The 16,430-nt window shown below is 44.4% G+C and overlaps 1 protein-coding gene across 1 annotated transcript in view; it reads right to left on the bottom strand.

Moving 5' to 3' along the window:
* Positions 1-4,829: 4,829 nt before the first annotated feature.
* Positions 4,830-16,430, bottom strand: part of LOC126191504 (calcium and integrin-binding protein 1-like) — a 45,158-nt gene continuing 33,557 nt past the window's right edge. Inside the window, exon 5 of the mRNA XM_049932394.1 lies at positions 4,830-5,745. Coding sequence (XP_049788351.1) covers positions 5,724-5,745 — 22 coding nt within the window. The 3' untranslated portion in view covers positions 4,830-5,723. The remainder of the gene's footprint in view (positions 5,746-16,430) is intronic.

Genomic DNA, 16,430 nt, shown 5'->3' with positions numbered 1-16,430 from the left:
TTGCTTCTGTATCAGGTCGAGAGGATAGTTGCGGGATGCGAAAGCTGTTTTCAGGTTGTTGGTGTAATTGGTGTAATGGTTCAGGGATTCTGGACTGGAGCAGATTCGTTTGCCATGAAGACCGACCGTTTGATGTGGAATGGGTGGCAGCTGTCATAATGGAGGTACTGTTGCTTGTTGGTGGGTTTGATGTGGACGGATGTGTGAAGCTGGCCATCGGACAGATGGAGGTCAACGTCAAGGAAAGTGGCATGGGATTTGGAGTAGGACCAGGTGAATCTGATGGAACCAAAGGAGTTGAGGTTGGAGAGGAAATTCTGGAGTTCTTCTTCACTGTGAGCCCAGATCATGAAGATGTCATCAATAAATCTGTACCAAACTTGGATAACCAAGAAGGCTTCCTCTAAGCGACCCATAAATAGGTTGGTGTACGAGGGGGCCATCCTGGTACCCATGGCTGTTACCTTTAATTGTTGGTATGTCTGGCCTTTGAAAGTGAAGAAGTTGTGAGTCAGGAGGAAGCTGGCTAAGGTAATGAGGAAAGAGGTTTTAGGTAGAGTGGCAGGTGATCTGCGTGAAAGGAAGTGCTCCATCGCAGCGAGGCCCTGGACATGTGGAATATTTGTGTATAAGGAAGTGGCATCAATGGTTACAAGGATGGTTTCCGGGGGTAACAGATTGGGTAAGGATTCCAGGCGTTAGAGAAAGTGGTTGGTGTCTTTGATGAAGGATGGGAGACTGCATGTAACGGGTTGAAGGTGTTGATCTATGTAGGCAGAGATACATTCTGTGGGGGCTTGGTAACCAGCTACATTGGGGTGGCCGGGATAATTGGGTTTGTGAATTTTAGGAAGTAGGTAGAAGGCAGGGGTGCGGGGTGTCGATGGGGTCAGGAGGTTGATGGAGTCAGGTGAAAGGTTTTGAGAATTCCTTGAAGCTCCGCCTGGACATCAGGAATGGGATTACCTTGGCAAACTTTGTATGTGGTGCTGTCTGAAAGCTGACGCAGTCCCTCAGCCACATACTCCTGATGATCAAGTACCACAGTCGTGGAACCCTTGTCTGCCGGAAGAATGACGATGGATCGGTCAGCCTTCAGATCACGGATAGCCTGGGCTTCAGCAGTGGTGATGTTGGGAGTAGGATTAAGGTTTTTTTAAGAAGGATTGAGAGGCAAGGCTGGAAGTGAGGAATTCCTGGAAGGTTTGGAGAGGGTGATTTTGAGGAAGAGGAGATGGGTCCCACTGTGACGGAGGACGGAACTGTTTCAGGCAGGGTTCAATTTGGATAGCGTCTTGGGAAGTTGGATCATTAGGAGTAGGATTAGGATCATTTTTCTTCGTGGCAAAGTGATATTTCCAGCAGAGAGTACGAGTGTAGGACAGTAAATCTTTGACGAGGGCTGTTTGGTTGAATCTGGGAGTAGGGCTGAAGCTGAGGCCTTTGGATAGGACAGAGGTTTCGGATTGGGAGAGAGGTTTGGAGGAAAGGTTAACTACTGAATTAGGGTGTTGTGGTTCCAGATTGTGTTGATTAGAATTTTGAGGTTTTGGGGGGAGTGGAGCTGGAAGTGGGAGATTGAGTAGATGGGAGAGACTGGGTCTGTGTGCAATGAGAGGAGGTTGAGGTTTGCTGGAAAGGTTGAGGAGGGTGAGTGAGTTGCCTTTCCGGAAATGGGAAACCAGGAGATTGGATAGTTTTTTGAGTTGGAGGGTGGCATGCTGTTCTAATTTGTGGTTGGCCTGTAGGAGGATGCTCTGAACAGCCAGTGTGGATGTGGGAGAGGAAAGGTTGAGGACTTTTATTAAGGATAGGAGTTGACGGGTGTGTTCATTGGCTGAGTTGATGTGTAGGTGAAGGATTAGGTGGGTGAGGACAATGGATTGTTTAGTTTGGAACTGGTATAGGGACTGATGGAAAGAAGGGTTACAGCCAGAGATGGGAACTAAGTGTGAGGCCTTTGGGGGTAATGCCAAATGTCAGACAAGCCTGAGTAAATAAAATATGGGAACGTAATCTGGCTAGGGCGAAGGCATGTTTGCGGAGGGAATGTAAATAAAACTTAATGGGGTTGTTGTGGGGATGTTGTGAGGGTGACATGGTTTTAGAAGGTGGAAAGTGTAACATGAGGCTGAAATGAAAATGAAAATATATGGGGAGAGATAAAGGTGAACTAGAAAGCAACTGGAGATCTGGTGTGAAAAAAGTCGAAAAAGTGTTGGTTAAAGTTGAGCTATGTTGATCCTGTGGTGAACTTGGGTTGGTAAACAACCATGTGCACAATGGTTAGGTGGTTGTGTTGCCGCCAAAACACGTTAAAGGGTGGAGAAATTTGGGAAAATTTCGAAAAAACTGCGTGTAAATGTATTAAAAGGAGTGGTTTTGTGGTGGCAGATTATGAAAATGAGGCTAACAATTGCCATAGTACAGCATCAAAATGACATCTACATAAGACTTATGTTACAAGCAGTGTGCTGTTATTGAATTCTTGTGTGCAGGAAAAAAAAGAGACCATGGTGAACATACATAAAGCTTTGTGTCCAGTGTATGGTGATGCTGCAGTTGATAGGAGTACAGTTGGGCTATGGGTAAAGAAAGTTACAGTCTCAGGAAATGCAGAAACAGAGCTCCATGATCAGCCTCGCTGACACATAAGTTGCCAACACGGTATCAACTACGATGACTTGCACCAGGCAACCTGTCAACCCGACAGGAGGCCCTAGCCACACCCACATTTCATTTATTTCCCCTGCACTACGCAATGTCATGTGGCTGCTCCATTCATGGGTGCCGAGTGAGCATGAGTGCTCTTGTTCGCCTAGATGCATCATCAACAGGCCTGCACTAGGCCTCACTCATATTTATGCAGCATGCCGTCTAGGCATGTTGTGTAACACTTCCTAGTGATACGAAATTATGCCTGGGGCTTGAAAATGGCACCTAAAGATGACTTCTTTCTCTATTTGGTACAGAAAGTGCTCACACCATTACCTTGTTGGCTACAAATGGATGAACAAGTGACAGGATTCGAAAATCCTCTAGAAGTACTTGCAGGTGTGCCTGGCGGAAGAATATCTCAACGCAGGGCATTGCCTACAGAATTCTCAAAAACGGTAAAAACACCACTGGCACAAAGATGCGAGCTGGTGACAGTGCCATGGAGACTCGCCACTTGTGCGGGTTCCACCAGTGCCATGGGCAGCGCTGATGATGAAGATATTGACTTTGCCTCAGCCAATTGACAGCTGAGTACAATTTGCCAATGACCAGATGACAATGGGCAGAAGCCTACTCAAAAGATAGAACAGCAGCTCTTGTCCACTTTGTTATAAATAATTGTCCAGGGCTAACTTAGACAGGGAACGTCCTTCAGTGAACTCTTAGAAGCATTTGCTATGTACTGTGGAGTTTACTTAACATTATTTACACTAGCCATTGAGGGTATCTTGTGTTATATTACATGCAAAGGTAAGTAAACCTTTTTGCCTCATTTGTGTGACTTTGTTACTAACTTGTTGGAGCGTTGTAGAACCTTCATTCTCCTATCCTGTTACCTGATGCTGAGGCATAGCTGTGCTATAGTGCCAGGGAGAAACTGTCTTAGCAGTGTACTGCACCATAAGCCATTTCACAAACTCTGCCTACCATAATATCACAGGGCAACTTGGCCTCCACAGCAGTAGCAATGAGGCCTTTATTAAAGTAATGACGAGAGTTTGGAAAAATAAGGAACACAGTCTAGCATATTCCCATTTATAAATAGTTCTGCCTACCTGCAGTGGAAAATGTTCAAATTACTTTCATTTGAAGAGTGCCTTTGGGGGAGGGGGGCAATCTTTATCGCAGACTGTTTCACCTTCAGAAAAATAGCAACTTCTGTCAAAATTTGGTATTATTAGTGTTGTACATCCAACCACTTATGCTAAGTAACCTTATGAATACAATAAGATGGCCAACAACCTTATTTGACAAGGTAAAGATAGATGTAATCAACCCAAAGGTTGGTTTGAAGACCACAGTGCTTCACTAAGCAAGGTCCTGTGGGAGGTGGTGTTCACTTGGCCTCCTCTGCCTTTGAACTGACTGACCCAGCTGGTTACAGGGGGATGATCCTCTGAGCCACATCCAGATTTCATGGCAAGTACCATCATTCCTATACATGCAACTTGTTCAGTATATGGATATGGAAGGAGAAAACACCCCTATGCCAAATGCAAGAACTCAAGACATTATTCTCTTCCAAAGCTACATTCTGAACTGGCAACTACTGTATGGAACTGAATCCTTTTCAACTCCACTGCTAACATATGTATTGAATGTGATATATGGAACCATCCTTCTACTTCTAACACCTGCATGTTGCAAAGTTTCCAATATTTTAGATGCCACCTTATCACTGTTTGTGGTAATGCCAGGTTTCAACTTCTATTTGATCATTAATTATATCATACAATGAATGTTTAATTATTACACTGAATGTAAATATCTTGAGGGTCTATGAAAAATTTCAAATACAGCAACATATGTTTGAAACTGTGCACTTTCCTTTGTTGCTGTGTAGTTACTCTCAAAGGGTAGGATTTCACACACTGTTGTTCAAATAAAATAACTTTGTGATTGGAGTTTGGAGATGGGGAAGAAGGGGCTGTGTTGTTGAGATGCAGCCAACTGCACTTGACAATGTTTAGCATGTACCTACAAAATGGGCAACACAACAAGCATGTGGCTAACCAACACTCTGAAATGTCAATCACAAATTATTTTTATCACAGCATCAAAATCATATTTGTCAGAACAATGATGCATTATAATTTCTACTTAATTTTTATATTTCAATGTTCAACATTTACACAAAAAAGATCAAGACTAGAGTAAACCTTCTACAAAGATAAATGCATAATTGTCAGGAATAAGACTATTATTGTAAAATAACTGCAGTGAGAAACAGTGATTAGGAATACTCCTGAGTATTTAGTAGTAAATATTTGTACATTTAAAATACTGTTCCAGGCTACAACAAATGCATATATTGGTTATGCAATCTGAAATTTCACATGTTAGCACAGTAGTTACAAGAATAAAGTTGCGTGCTTTAAATACCCTTCAATCATAAATACAGGAGTTCTGCAGTCAATTTAGTGCCATTTACTCCCAATATAGAAAATAAAACATTTTTTAGCTTCTATTACAAACTACCATTACATTCTCTAATGTTTTGACTTGTAATGAGAAAATCAGTTTACTTTCATCAACATGCCACTTCAATACTCGTGGTGAAGACTGACATGCTATAAATTGTATTCTCTTGCATATATTTTCTTTCTATAATAAAAAGAAGTCTCACTGATCAATAACAGTTAAAAGAGCCTTCCCTCTAAGAATTTTGTGATAATGGAGACTCTTTCTTGCTCCAGATGTTTTATAAATAATTTGTGCTTTGAAAGAACAGGGGCTCTGTATCAACCCCAGATGTCAGATCATTTGTGTCTTGAGATTACCAATATTTATGTATCACACTAAAAAAAATCTTGTGCATGAAAGGGCTTGGCACCATAATTGTGTCTCAGAAGTTTTTTTTCTTTTGTCTAAATATTGAACTATGACTAGCCACGATGAGATTCCTGCTAGCACCCAGAGTTTTACAGTCAGTATCAACTGACTGAACTTTGGCAACAACTGTTGAGCAATACATAGAACACCACACACCAATCCGTAGGGTTTGTTCACAGGCGAATTCTGAAAGCACTGGAATAAAACAAAAAAGAAAAACTTGTTAACAGCATGTTATGTAAGAATAATGTTGGACTTGACCAGTCACAGTTAATCTATTAATGCTATTTGACATCACATCATAAGATACTGAACTTCCCAGTTCAGACTGTGAAAGAATAAAACTAACCTTTATTAACAGTTACCTGGAATGACCTAAGAATTGTGCAAGAGAATTTCTGTGTGGTTTGGAAAGTAAAAGAGAGGTACTAGCAGAACTGAAACTGTGCAAGTGTGTTGTGAGTTGTGCTCATGAAAATCAAGGTTTTGGACTCCAGTCCTGGTCCGTTTCACAATTTTAGTCTGCTGGGAAGTTTCAAAACCGTACACACTCAACTTCAGTGTGAAAGATTCAGTCTGGTTCCTCGAATTAGTTTTCTCTAACGGCCCCAAAAAAATTATGCAATCAACTTCATACTGGTCTCACTAAATTATTTTATTCTGGAAAGTCACAAAAAAAAAGACCAGAAGCCCATAAAAAGTAATTTTTATGTATATCTATTCACTAGCAAGCTAGTTTACTGTGGTTGTCGGAGGAAATTTCATGTACCATGATCATTTTCCCCTGTTCTGTTCCTCGTGTGAATGGTGCATGGGGAAGACTACCTATTTATAATCTTCCATATGAGCTTCAATTTATTTGACTTTAGTAAGATATATGAGGAAGGAAGTAATTGAGAAGGCTAACCAGAAAGTAACATACATTTTGAAATAAAAAATTAACACTATGGAAAAACCAAATTTTATTATATACATTTTAAAGGTAAGCTCCTAAGCTATTTTTCTACATAATCGACATTCAAATTGAGGCACTATCATACCATGACAAGTTTTTCAATACCCTCCCTACAGAAATCTGCCTCCTGCGATTGCAACCACAGGTTTATATCGACACAGCATCAGCATCAAACATTGTGGGAAGAGGTGGTAGTTGCTCAGTGCCAAATAATGGCTGTGTGGTGGATGATCAAACACCTCCTATTAAAAAACCCACCAGATCTCTCAGGTATGATTAGTTGTGTGTCGTCTTGAAGAAACAAAACTTTTGCACTCAGTTTTCCCTAACGCTTGGTTTGTATCAACTACTTTAACTTTGTCAACGTTTGACAACAACTATCTCAGTTAATTGCGTGCCATATTCAAGGAAATAAACTAGAATCACTCCAGTGGCCTCGATCTTTCTTGCTGACAGCTTTTGCAAACACTTGGGAGGATTTATGGGTCCTCATTCCATCGACTGCCTTTTTGTTTCACAACTGACATGCTTCACCTATGTCTTGTCCCCAGTTATGATACAATCTTTAACTTTGTTACCATTTTCTCATCATCTTTGAGGGAGGTCAGTGCTGCAGTGAGCCTCTGTTTTTTGTGGTCTTCTGTTAGGATTTTGGGAACCCAACTAGCACAAAATTTGTTGTAACCAAGCTTCTCCGCCACAATTTCATGCACCAAACTTTGCGATTATGGAACATTTTCCCCAAATTTCACAGAGTGATGACTGTCATGAATTTTGTCCATTTTCATCACCAGTTCATCAGTCACAAGGCTAGGCCTACCACTGCGGTCCTCATAATGAACACTGGTACAGCTGTTTTGAAAATCAATGCACCACTGCCTCACTCAGGTTTCACTCATTATTCCTTTTTCCATGCATGTCACAAAAGGTCATGATAAAATTCAATTATTTTGTAGTTTTATTTTATTTTATTTTTTGCCAAGAAAAACCCAATTACAGAATGCATCTCACAATTGGTGGGATTTTCTATTGTCGAGTACATTTTAACATATCACAGAAAGCGAAGCAATACAGACACAGACTTCATGCTACCACCACTGGATGCCTACTGAGTGTAGGAATGTTATGGCTCCCAATGGCTGATTGAATCCCCCCTCCCTCCTGTTTTTGCTATTTAGAAAAAGTAATCTGTGACTTAATACTCAAGAAGTGGCTGGACAATGATTTTTTAAGTGACCTCCTTTGTTAATAGATTAGATTTCCTTAAGATCCTTCCAATAAGTTTCAGTCTTGTACCTACTTCTCCTGCAACTAATTTTAGGTGGTTATTTAACTTTTCATCACTTTCGGTTGTGGTATCATTCTATAGAATTTACCACTGTTTTCCACAAATCTGAGGTCAACTGCAACTACTCTATCTGTCCCAATTGACTGCTTCAGATGATAGCTCTGTGTGAAGTATGACAAAAAAATGAAGTCCGGTTTTGTTCTGGTGTTATATACCAGATGCTTTTGACCACTACTTTGTATTCTGTGTCCATTTCCATACAGATTTTAACTATTGTTTACTACAAGAGCATCTCTTTCATACATGGTTCCTCTTTGGGAATTATCCCAAACTCTACTAACATATGCCTCTTATTTGCAGTGATATACTAGATTCTGTGGGGGCATGTTCCATGAACTAATCCTGCAGATCCTGATATGAGAGCACTGCTTATCTTAATATTGACACTTTTTTTAAAGTGAAGCCTCTTGAAGTAGCTCAGTCATAGCCCAATATCAAAACACCTTGATTATAATAACTAGTTTTACTTAAAAGATAGTGTTGTTATCATTATTAATTAATCAAAATGCCAGTAACTCTTCACTCTTGGCTTGACAAAATCTGATCTCAGTTTTGTATTCCTCTGATCAAATGAATTTGTTTGATACACATCAAAATAATATTGTTTGATTTACTGTAAAAGAAGACATGTCAAGTTGCAGACAGGCACAATTATAAATTCAAATATAGCTTTCAGCCACAGCCTTCATCAGTAAAAACACACACACACACACACACACACACACACACAAGGAAGCACACCTCAGGCACACGATTGCCAACTTCGTGTGTGTGTGTGTGTGTGTGTGTGTGTGTGTGTGTGTTGAAAGCTGTGGGCTATAAGTGAGTGTCTTAATTGTCCCTGTCTGCAACTTGGCGTGTCCTCTTTACAGCGAGTAGCAAAATATCTTTTCCTGCACTGTTGATATTCCTACCTGGAGTTTCCATTGTGTGATTTTTATTTTAGAATTTTTCTAGTGTTTTTTGTGTTTGCATGTTCTTAGCACTTCCTTCAGACTCATTTCAATCAATATATTACAAACACTATTTGCCTGCAAACAGAACCAATAATTTCTGTGGGAGTCCAAAATGTCATTTGGATGTACTGAATTACTGTATAATTGGCCACCAGTAAAAACTTAAAATTACATGAAATTTAATTTTTTTTCAAAATCCCAGTCTTAATTCTGATGCTGAGCTTTTCTGATGTCATGGAAATGGGGTCAGAAGTCACCAGCATAAAAGGCACAGCCTCAGCTGAAGGGGAGTAGTTCCAGTTGAGTCTTGGGACAGTATTGACAGATGTACATATTTTTCTAGATAGCACTGTACTGTTTTGCTTAGTGTAAATGTGGGAACACTGATGCAATGAGATATTTCAGTGCATCCCACTGAAGACTTTATATGTTTAATGTGATCTTAACTTTATAAATAACAAAATCTATTTGTGGATCTGCAACCCTAGACAAACACAAGATTAAGTTAGGAGTTTTAGAGCTAGGGTCTACTGTATTAGTGGGGTCACATGAATGTCATTTCTAATAAATATCAAGATGCATACTCTTGGCTGTAAATAGTCGTCTTCAACCAAACACTAATGGTTCTTTTGGGAAAAATACACACTGACCATGCAGGATTTAGACATTAGAACATAAATAATATAATTATAATCACTACTAGCTTCAGCCACAAATTGGCCATCTTCAGAGTTTATTCACCATAGGTGGCATTTGGTGGAAAAGGCATATGACAACAATTATTTCAAAGATGCTCAATGTAGTGTCAAAACTGGTGGTGACTGTTGTCATAATTGTGATTATGAATAATACAGAAAGGAGTATGTAAGAAATGAGCCTTTCTGTCTATTTATGTGCAGTACATTGTGTAAGTTGGCAAACTGCTAGTCACTGTACCAGAATCAATCCTCTGCAGGTCTTTCCTCCATTTCAATACATTTTTCTGGTGCTCTACTGTACAACAGCACCATCAGTTAACACCTTCATGGAGTGTTTCTGAAGAGCAAGGATGTAGTGCTTACATTTTATAGCTGGGTGATGCAACATTTGATTTTATATTCGATGAGGGCCCAGAGTTGTATATCAGAACATTGAAAATGTTGTGAGAAGTTCCCACTCAGAGAAAGGGTTCCATATATTGCCTGTTGAAAGACAGTGTGATGGATGGTGGAGGGTAGTTACGAGAACTGACTGTAAGGTCTGATTTCACTACACAACCATGACAGGTGCCTGGGAAGGAGGGGAGGAGGCAGGTGGGGGGGGGGGGGGGGGGGAGCAAGCACTAGAAAAAGAAAATAAATAATTATTATTATGTAGGGGCTCAGGCTCAGTGACATTTAAAGGTAATATGGAATATTTCGGCAGATGGCACTTATATTATTGAAGTGCCCTTCTGCGGCATTTTAATTGCTACAGAGACTTCCTGCATCCACCAAGGGACTGGACTCTGAAGGGACACCTTGAGGCCCACAGAAAGTTGTATCAAATGTCAGAAGTGCTAAAAGAGTCAGCATTCTTAAGAATCCAATGAGGGGAGTCTAGTGCAGTATCAGTGTGGGAGAGAGAAAATAATCAGGTTGTAATGATTATTACTGAGGTCACTGTAAATCTTCCACTGAATAAAAGGGTACAATTTTGGGCAAGACCACAGGTCCACATCTGGTCTAATAAGCTACCACAGTTAGTGATCTTATGGCAATCCCACAAAGGTGTATGTGCATTAAAATCTCCCAGTACAAGAAAGGTTGGTTGGTTGGTTGGTTGGGTGGAGAAGGGACCAAACTATGCAGTCATCAGTCCCTCCGACCTTAGATTAACTGAAACCGATAAAAATCCCACATTAGGAGAGGGAACTACAATGTCCATAAAATGATAAACTAATGACAGGGAAGGAAGGAAGAAGCACAGGAGACAAGAGAGACGCTCAAGACATAACAAATCCCGTAAGGAAAGCAGTGAGAAGGCAGAGGGCCGGGGTGAACCACAAAGCCCAGTTGAAGCAATCCAGTTGGGGCGAAGGCGGGAGGCAACAGGACCCACCAGCCCCTCCACTCACCGATAAGGCGGAAGATCCCTCCCATAAATAAAGTGATAAAAACCCCCATCACGAATAAAACACAAAACGAGATCTGCCGCTGAGGCATTGTCAGGCAACACCAGGGGTAGCGAGTCTGGAACGTTGAAAGTCCATTGTAGGGTGGCTATGTTAGGGCAGTCCAATAAGATGTGAGCCACAGTCAACATCGATCCACAATGACAGAAAGGGGGATCCTCAGGACAGAGGAGATAACTGTGAGTCAAAAAAGTATGGCCGATGTGAAGCCGGCATAGGATGACAAGAGGCCTACCGAGAGACACGTAAGGAGGACCGCCATGGAGTTGTAGAATCCTTAATTGCCCTGAGCTTGTTCGGTGAAGGAAGAGTGATCCATTCTGCATCCCAAAGGCCCAAAGCCTTACAATGTAATTCCGAGCGAAGGTCTATTTCCGGAATGCCAATAGCAAGAGATGGCCTGGTAGTAGCTAATTTAGCCAATCAATCGGCAAGTTCATTGCCAGGAATCCCAACATGGCCTGGGGTCCAAATGAAAACCACCGAGCATCCATGTTGAGTGAGGAGAGAAAGGGAGTCCTGGATAGCGATGACAAACGGGTGGTGAGGGAAGCACTGGCCAATAGCGTGCAAACCGCTCACTGAGTCACTACAGATAGTGAAGGATAGCCCTGAGCAGGGGCGGATATGGTCCAGTGCGCGCAACATGGCTACCAATTCTGCAGTAAAAACACTACAGCCATCTGACAAGGAACAAAGTTCCTTGCGTCGCTCATAGGTACAAGCAAAACCAGTGTGGCCAGCAACCATGGAGCCATCAATATAGATCTCTTCTGAACCCTGAAAAGAACTGAGGAGACAGGAGAACTGGTGGCGAAGAGCCATTGGAGGGACAGAATCCTTTGAAGCGACTGAAAGATCCAAGACAGAGCTGTGGCCGAGAGATGCACCATGGAGGGGTACGTGCTTGAGTGAAGAAGAGAGGCAATAAAGGCAATTGTGGAGCTCAAAAAAGAGTGACTGAATGCGGACAGACATGGTAAGCCCACATCGTGGCTGCCGCTGCGGCAGGGTGACCTCCGTGTCTGGATAAAGGAGACCATAATTAGGGTGTTTTGGGGTGCAGCGAATGCAGAGCACACAAGATACACATCTGTGAGAAGGCTAAGTACGGGGCTAGTCCGGAAGGCACCATCGCAAGTCGGACCCCACAGTGGTGGATGGGGTCTAGTATCTGCAGTGTCGAAGGCGACGCAGACATAGACAGGACTTCCATAGTCTAAACGAGACTGGACCAACTATTGATACAATCGCAGGAGAACAGACGGTTTGCACCCCAGGAGGTATTGCACAGAAACCTAAGAACATTGAGATAGGACCAGCACGTCCTCTTCAGCTGGCGAAGATGTGGGAGCCATGTCAACTGGGCATCGAAGACCAGACCCAAGAAGCGATGGGTGTCCACCATCTTGAGGGGCTGGCCATCAAGGAACAGTTCCGGATGGGGATAGGCTGTATGGTGACGGCAGAAATGCATGACACATGCCTTGGCCGCCAAAAACTGAAAGCCATGGGAGAGAGCCCATGTGTGCATCCGACAGATTGCCCCCTGTAGATGTCGTTCTGCAGTGCCCATTACGGAGGAGGCGAAGTATATACAAAAATTGTCAGCATACAAAGAGGGGACACTGTCGGCCCGACAGCTGTCACCAGACCATTAAAGGCTATGAGAAAGAGAGAGACACTCAGCACAGAACCCTGTGGAAACCCATTTTCTTGCCAATGGGGAGAGCTGTGGGAGGAACCAACTTGGACCTGAAAAGAGTGACAAGAAAGGAAGTTATGGATAAAAATGAAGGGTGGTGAGGATGTGGTGGCGCCAGATGGTGTCATAGGTTTTATGCAGATCAAAGAAGACTGCAAGGTGTTGCCGATGGGCAAAAGCTGACTGGGTAGCAGACTCCTGGTGGACCAAGTTATCCACCGTAGAGCGGCCACAACGAAAACCACTCCGTCAATGACAAAAGGTCACGGGATTCAAGGATCCAATACAGCCACCAACTCACCATGCGTTCAAGGAGCTTGCAGAGGGTGTTAGTAAGGCTAATTGGACGGTAGCTATCCAACTGAAGAGGTGGTTTCCCTGGCTTCAACACCAGAACAACAATGCTTTCCTGCCACTGGATATGAAAGACTCCCTCACTCCACAGACAGTTGAAGAGGGTCAGTATATGATGGTGGCCAGCTACTGATAAATGTTGGAGCATTTGGTTATGTATCCGAGCCGGTCCAGGAGCTGTGTCAGGACAAAGAGCGAGGGCACTGGCAAATTCCCACTCACTGAATAGGGCATTATATGGCTCCGAGCAGTGAGAAACAAAAGACAAAGGCAGTCATTCTGAATGCTCTTTCAGGAGAAGGACTGTGGGCAGGTACTGAGCCGATGCCGAAGCTTGAGCAAAGTGTTGAGCGAAATTTTCTGCTACAAAATCCGGATTGGTAAGGACAACAACATGCACAAAAAATCCTGCAACCCCAGTGGGAGGATGGTGACCAAAAATTCGCCTGAGTTTCGCCCCGACTTGTGAAGATGGGGTGTTGGGTCCAATGGCAGCTACGTATCGTTCCCAGGAAATCCGTTTCTGAAATTTGATTAGGTAGTGGGCCCAGGCGTGGAGTTGTTTAAAGACCAGAAGAAGAGCAGTAGAAGGGTGCCACTTGAAGTGTTGAAGAGCACGGCAGCGGTCTTTTATAGCTGCAGCAATTTCCGGAATCCACCAAGGGACCATCTTCCAGCAGGGGGAACCTGAAGAAGGAATTGCTGAAACAGCTGCTGAAAGGATGGTGGCAGTCAAAGTCCGAGTAGATTCATCAACACTGTCATGTGGCAATACAGGGGGGATGGGAGCAGAGCAGAAGGCACCCCAATCAGCCTTAGATATGGCCCACCTGGGAGGGTGATGGAGTGAGAGACACTGAAGGAAGGTCAAAACAATCGGGTAATGGTCGATGTCACATAAGTCATCGTGGACACCCCACTGAATGGAGGGAAGAAGGCCGGGGCTGCAGATGGAGAGGTCAACGGTGGAGAAAGTACCGTGCACCACACTGAAGTGTGTGGGAGCACCTGTGTTTAGTAAACAGAGGTCAAGCCCTGCCAGAACAGCTTCAACTGACCTGCCCAGGACAGTAGTCATATGACTACTCCAAAGAGGGTTGTGGGCATTAAAGTCTCCTAATAACAGCAAGGGAGAAGGGAGTTATTGAAGAAGGGTGGTGAGGGTGTGGGATGTGGGCGGCCTGTCAGGCGGGAGGTAGAGATTACAGACTGTGACTGGAGTGGCCAGATGGACTCTGATAGCAATGGCTTCCAGAGTGGTATGGAGGGGAACCCATTTACTAACTATGTGCTTGAGGACCAAGGTGCAAACACCACCAGAAGTCCGCAAGGGGCCAATTCGGTTCCGACAAAGCATGGAACCCACAAAGGGTGGGTGAGTAAAAATTGGCTAAATGGGTCTCCTGGAGCGCAATATAAGTGGAAGAGTAGATGAAAAAAAGAGGCTGCAACTCTGGAAGGTGATGCAAATATCCATTACAATTCCACTGGAGGATTCTCAAGCCAGAGTCCAAAGTGGAAGCGAATGGACCGGAGTCGGTCACGTCACCAAGTCGCTACCCGTCACCGATAAGGATTGGGTAATATCCATATAGGTGGGGTCAGACTGTTGGTTCATTGACTGTAGGAGGGGATGGCTGCATCTCAGGAGGTATCAGAGGGGCCTTGCCCTTGTTCCTGCGTTTCTGCTTCTTCTCTTGGGAGGAAGAGAAGGGCAGACATCAGCGAGGGCAGGCACGGAATTACACCGGGCAATCTTGGTGCCCACCGGCCGTGGATCACGCTGCCGATGTGGAGCAGTAGATTGCCTTTCAGGGGGGTGCTGGGAAGAGGAGTCCCAGGAGGGAGTTCCAGTACCTGCGACCCCTGAAGGAGGGGAGCACATCTCCGGCGGGGCAGGGGGAGCAGCACCTGAAGGGGCGGGTATGGGTACTGAGGGGGAGGGGGATGGGAGGAGAAGGAGGAGGCTGAAGGCATTGGGCGAAGAGGGTGGGGCTAGGAAGAGGAGGCGGTAGGAGGGGGAATCGACTAATTGAAGCAAAAGTAGAAGTCATAGACACAGGATGGAGCCCATCATTTTTGACGAGCCTCAGTGTAGGTGAGCTGATGTAAGGTTTCTTACTCTTGAAGCCTTCTTTCTTTCACAAACACCGGGCATGTAGGCGAGCGTGGAGAATGCCGTCCATTACAATTTACACACATTGGCGAGTGAGCACAGGCACTCCCCTCATGGGCGGGGGGCCCCACAGTCACCACAGAGGGGGTCAGTAGTACAGCTGGAAGACGTGTAAAAACGGTAAGCATTTAAACACCTCATCAGTGGTGGAATATAAGATTTTACATCACACCGATACGCCATTACCTCGCTGCACACGGCGGATAAAAGAAACCCCTCGCCGCTTGAGGTTAGCACAGAGCTCCTCATCAGTTTGCAAAAGAAGAGCTGAGTGGAAAATAATGCCCTGTACTGAGTTCAAAGATTGGTGGGGCGTGACGGAGACTGGGACGTCACCGAGACGGTCACAAGCACGCAGGGTGTAAGATTGGGCAGCAGAAGATGTCTTGATGAGCAAAGCAACGGACCACATTTTACTCATCGATTCAACTTCATCATACTTTTCTTCAATCGTCTCCACAAAAAACAAAGGCCTGGTCGTGGCAAAACTACCGCCATCTGTCCTGGTACAAACCAGGTACCGAAGGAAAGGTTTCAACCCAAGTCAGCGAGCTTGACCCTCCTCCCAGCGGGGTGGCCAGGTAGGGGAAGGCCAAAGGATCAGAAGAAGGAGTGTCACATCTGCTACCACTGTTAGAAATGGCCACAGAATGGCCAGGATCGTGACGTTTTTGTTGCTTCATGCACAAGGGGTCCGCCCTAGTACCACCCACTCCGATCAGGGGCTCACCCCGTGGGCCCCACCCAGCCACAGCAAGGGCCGTCTGGCATGGCAGCTATTGCTGGGAGTTCTGGTGCCCCAAAATGACGAGCATCGACTCATGGGCATACACGAGGCATTAACAGCTCACGTACTAGTAGTGTGATCCCTGTGGTGTTAGGGGGCTCAGCCAAGTGGGTACTTAACAGGCCCACCACACGGACTGGCTACCGTGCTAGTGACCTAGCAGGAGGAGGGGGCCAGGGTGCAAAGCGAAAGGGGAGGGGAGGGGGAGGGGGAGAGAAACCTGCACCATGGAAGCTAGGTAGGGAGTTCATCCCCAAATGGCTCACACTGAACGCAAAATTTTGGAAATGGAAGTCAAACCCCATGGGGACCAAAACAAAGCCAAGAGGATAGCCAGGTCGACATAAAGAAGTCCACTAAGAGGGAACAGAGGAGCAGGGACAAAGGAGCAGGGACAAAGGAGCAGGGACAAAGGAGCAGGGACAAAGGAGCAAGGATAGGGAGGGA

This window comes from Schistocerca cancellata, chromosome 6 (genome assembly GCF_023864275.1).
Source record: "Schistocerca cancellata isolate TAMUIC-IGC-003103 chromosome 6, iqSchCanc2.1, whole genome shotgun sequence".
NCBI lineage: Eukaryota > Metazoa > Arthropoda > Insecta > Orthoptera > Acrididae > Schistocerca > Schistocerca cancellata.
This window is presented reverse-complemented; position numbering and strand designations above follow the sequence as displayed.